General features: G+C 42.1%; 1 protein-coding gene across 1 annotated transcript; it reads right to left on the minus strand.

The window, feature by feature from the left end:
- Positions 1-438: 438 nt before the first annotated feature.
- LOC127122660 (uncharacterized) lies at positions 439-1,053 on the minus strand. Its single transcript, XM_051052960.1, has one exon. The coding sequence runs from the start codon at positions 1,051-1,053 to the stop codon at positions 439-441; it is 615 nt and encodes a 204-aa protein (XP_050908917.1).
- Positions 1,054-3,626: the final 2,573 nt, after the last annotated feature.

Genomic DNA, 3,626 nt, shown 5'->3' on the forward strand with positions numbered 1-3,626 from the left:
TGTTCATTCATTGCAAAAGTACTTGACGATTCACGTTCACAATCATGAATAAAGGAAAACACAATAGAGAAAAATCACAACTTCCATTCATCCTTTAAAGGGAAAATAGACAGCAATACATAGAAGTTACAAAATACAAGTAATAGAAGCAAAATAAACCAACTAGATATCCACCCTAAAAGTGACCCCTTGAGACTTGCGGAGAGCCTCAATGTCGGTGATGAGTTCGGCCATTGTTCTTTTACAGAACATGACGAAGTGGTAGACCTTTTTGGGGGTATTATCTAGGCACATGATCAGATCTGCCTCCTTCAACTTGTCGGGAAAGTCTTGAAGGGCATAGTTGGTTAATACTGTCATGTTGGTGTACTTGTCCCTCCATTCTTCGTAAAGGACTCGGAGATTATGGATGATTTCGTCCCTTTGAACAATGGCAGCTTATAATCCATGGCAACGCTCCTCCCAATGATTGCAGTTGTTTTGCAATTCTACATAGGCTTGGTCATAGATTCCCCTCTTCAAGTTCTTGATTTGCTCGCAAGCTCGTCCAAGGTTGAACTGCTCACGCATGAAGCTTCGGTGAATCTTTTCTTTCTCTAGTTGCTCCTTGGCTAGCAAATCCTTATACTCTTTTAGAGTGGTTCTTAGTTCGAGAATCTGGGCCTCATAATCTTCCCTCGCTTCTTTCTTCATGGCATTAGACCTCTCAACAGTATTTTCAAGGTCCTTGATGATTCGGGATGCTCGATCCAATTCCTCGTTGCGAAAGTCTACCTCAAAATTAGCTCCTTGTAAAGCTCCACCAACCCAAACTCTTTGTCCCTCAGCTAATCGGAGCCTTTTCTTGCTATCTTCAAATTTTTCACGGACTTGCTTACCCTTATCCTCCAAGACGTGTTTACGTTCCTTGGCGCGATTGAGTTCGACTCGTAGTTGAGTGTTTTCCAACTCGAGCTCTTTGATTTGGCTGGTAAGTTTGTCCATGTCCTCTTGCAGGATAGGTTCGGGCTCGGGCATCAACGGGAATGAAGAAGCATCAAATACAAACGTCATCTTAACCACCCTGGCCCTCTCTTTTACCCACACATAGTAGGGTTCCTTGGCTAGGATATTTTTCTTGCCCCATTCATGGCTAATACGGACTATGCTTGTCCAAGCTTTTCTCACTCTTTTCACGTTTGAATCAAGCGGATCCACGGTATTGATGACGAATAGAATGAAATCTCTTTCCTCGGGGGGACTTGTCATGGCGTACCCTAGTTGTCTCTTGAGTATAGTAGGGTTGTAGTTGATGCAACCTTGTGTTCCTATAAAGGGTATGTTAGAGAACTCTCCACATCTTGCGATGACATCCTTTATATCTCATTCCCTCTTGTACCATAGAATTGAGTTGGCAGAGAGAGATGCGAACCTTTGCGGCCATGTCAGTTTGTTTTCGGCAAAGGGTCCACTTTGAGGCATGCGGGCCCTCATCCAAATATGTAGCATAGGAGCGCAACAAAGGAAAGTACCTCCCTTCTTCTCATGTCTTGTATGGAAGGTATGGTAGAAATCGGCAAGTAAAAAAGGCACCGGATTCTTTGTTAAAAAGACGTCAACTGCTAATTGATCCATGAACTTGTCCAAATTTGGGAAGAGGACAATTCCATGAATCAAAAGTGCCAAGGTTTCATTGCAAAAGTCGGGTCTTCCTTCTTTAATCATTTCCCAAGCATGGGCTTCTAGGAACTTTTGAGTTAAACCTTTGAGGGATCCTTTAATGCCCCAATTGTCCACTAACTTGTTGGTGTTGATACCCAAGATGAGTGAGAGCTGGGTAAACAGAATCCTTCTTCCAATTTCCGGAAAGGGTTGTATTCCTTGATTGGTCGATTGAGGAGTCTCTCGAGGTCTTCCAAGGTTGGAGAGATTTGGAAGTCGGGGAAAGTGAAGCATCTTAAAGGGACGTCATAGTATTGGAACATTGTAGTGATAGTACAATAGTCAACCTTCTCGGTTAGAAGATCTGCGATATTCCCAAAATTGGCTCTAAACTTGTTGTCTTTAAGAGTTACGACCTTTGAACAGAGGATCTTTAATGACCTGATGTCGGGACTCTTGAAGCGGAAAGAAGAAGTGCTTTTCTTTGTTGAGGTATCCATGATTGTGTCGGAAAATAGTCTTGTAATTCTGCGTCCGAACAAACAAAAATTTTAAGAGCTTTGCTTATTATTTTGATGATGAATGAATGCATGAATGAATGATTGGTTTATTATTTCCACAGGATTTTAGGCATGGGTTCATGGTTTTGGACCATCATGACGAAGCATGGAGTTAATAATGACTGCTTAGTAAACCAAGGTTCTCGCTTTGTGTGATCTAAGGATTTTGGAAAATTGTGTGTAAGACACTGCCCCTAGAGTCATGGACTTCCTTGACTGTCAGCCGCTTATGTCAATTTACTTACCAGGCGATTGCTCCATCAAAGTCATCTACTCTAAGTGAGATCGTCGTATCGACCCTTACGAGGAAGGCACCTCGGTGGCCTATACTACGCGACCATCGGTCTAGGCTAGCCATAGTTTTAAAGGTTCTAAAAGGGGTCTTAGGATCATTGACTCTAATAAAAGAAAAGATGCTTACGTCGAAAGCACGACGGTCATCAATCCCCTTAAAAGAATCTACCACTAAGTGGGGTTCTCGTACGACCCTAACGAGGAAGGCACCTCGCGGATCAATACTACTCAACCTCTCCTATCTCAAGAAAACTCTCAGACTCGGGTGGGGAGTCCTTCACACAAGTTTTTTTCTTTGCAGTCATTATTGCTTCCAAAAATTCTTCGTCATAAAGTCAGGGTTTCAGACCAACAGGTAAACAAAGAAAATATGCATGGGTTAGCAAAGAAAGCAATATATATAGAAAAAATAGATAACAAATAAATCTCCACGTACGTAAAAGAGGAAACAACCCAAACTAGGCTAGACTTGCTTAGGGGATTTTGGTCACCAGCAGAGTCGCCAGCTATCCCTACCGGGATTTCACGATAACGAAACCGAGACTAAAGAGAATTCCAAAGAGAGGCAAAGTCAAAAGAGTCGCCACCGAATTTTATTTAGTTTACCTTTATTGGAGAGGAGAGGGGAAATAGTCGATAAAACCCTCGGAAAAGAGACGCGCACGGGAAGCGCTAAAAGAGAATAAGGAATCGGTCTCGCAACCGAGATTTGGGTTCGGAAGTCGGTTACGTAAAGGGAAGGTATTAGCACCCCGTACGTCCATGGTACTCCATGGGAACCATTTGGGTTGTTTTACATACATGGGATTTATCTATTTATTTTTTATTTTCAAAAGAATGTGTGAGAAGAAGGGGGGTGTTTTTATTATTATAGTGCTCGCCAAGGATTGTGGCCTTTGTGCCTACGTATCACTCATTCGGGGATGAGGAATCAGAGCTCCGTAGTTTGGAGTAGAAAATATTTGTGTGTTGGTTGATTTTACCTTTGAGAAAAGGGTTTTCGGGATGATGCCTTAAGGCGCAAAAATGAGTTTGATGAGTTATATTGTTTTTACCTTGAATAAGGGTTTTATGAAAGAATGTTTGTGATTATATTGTACTAAAGTCTATGGGCGGAGGTGATTATTCTAA

The sequence above is a fragment of the Lathyrus oleraceus genome, chromosome 2, assembly GCF_024323335.1.
Source record: "Lathyrus oleraceus cultivar Zhongwan6 chromosome 2, CAAS_Psat_ZW6_1.0, whole genome shotgun sequence".
Classification (NCBI taxonomy): Eukaryota; Viridiplantae; Streptophyta; class Magnoliopsida; order Fabales; family Fabaceae; genus Lathyrus; species Lathyrus oleraceus.

Excerpts from the sequence above, each read along its gene's own strand:
- LOC127122660 (XM_051052960.1), bottom strand. The coding sequence starts at position 1,053 with ATGACGTTTGTATTTGATGCTTCTTCATTCCCGTTGATGCCCGAGCCC.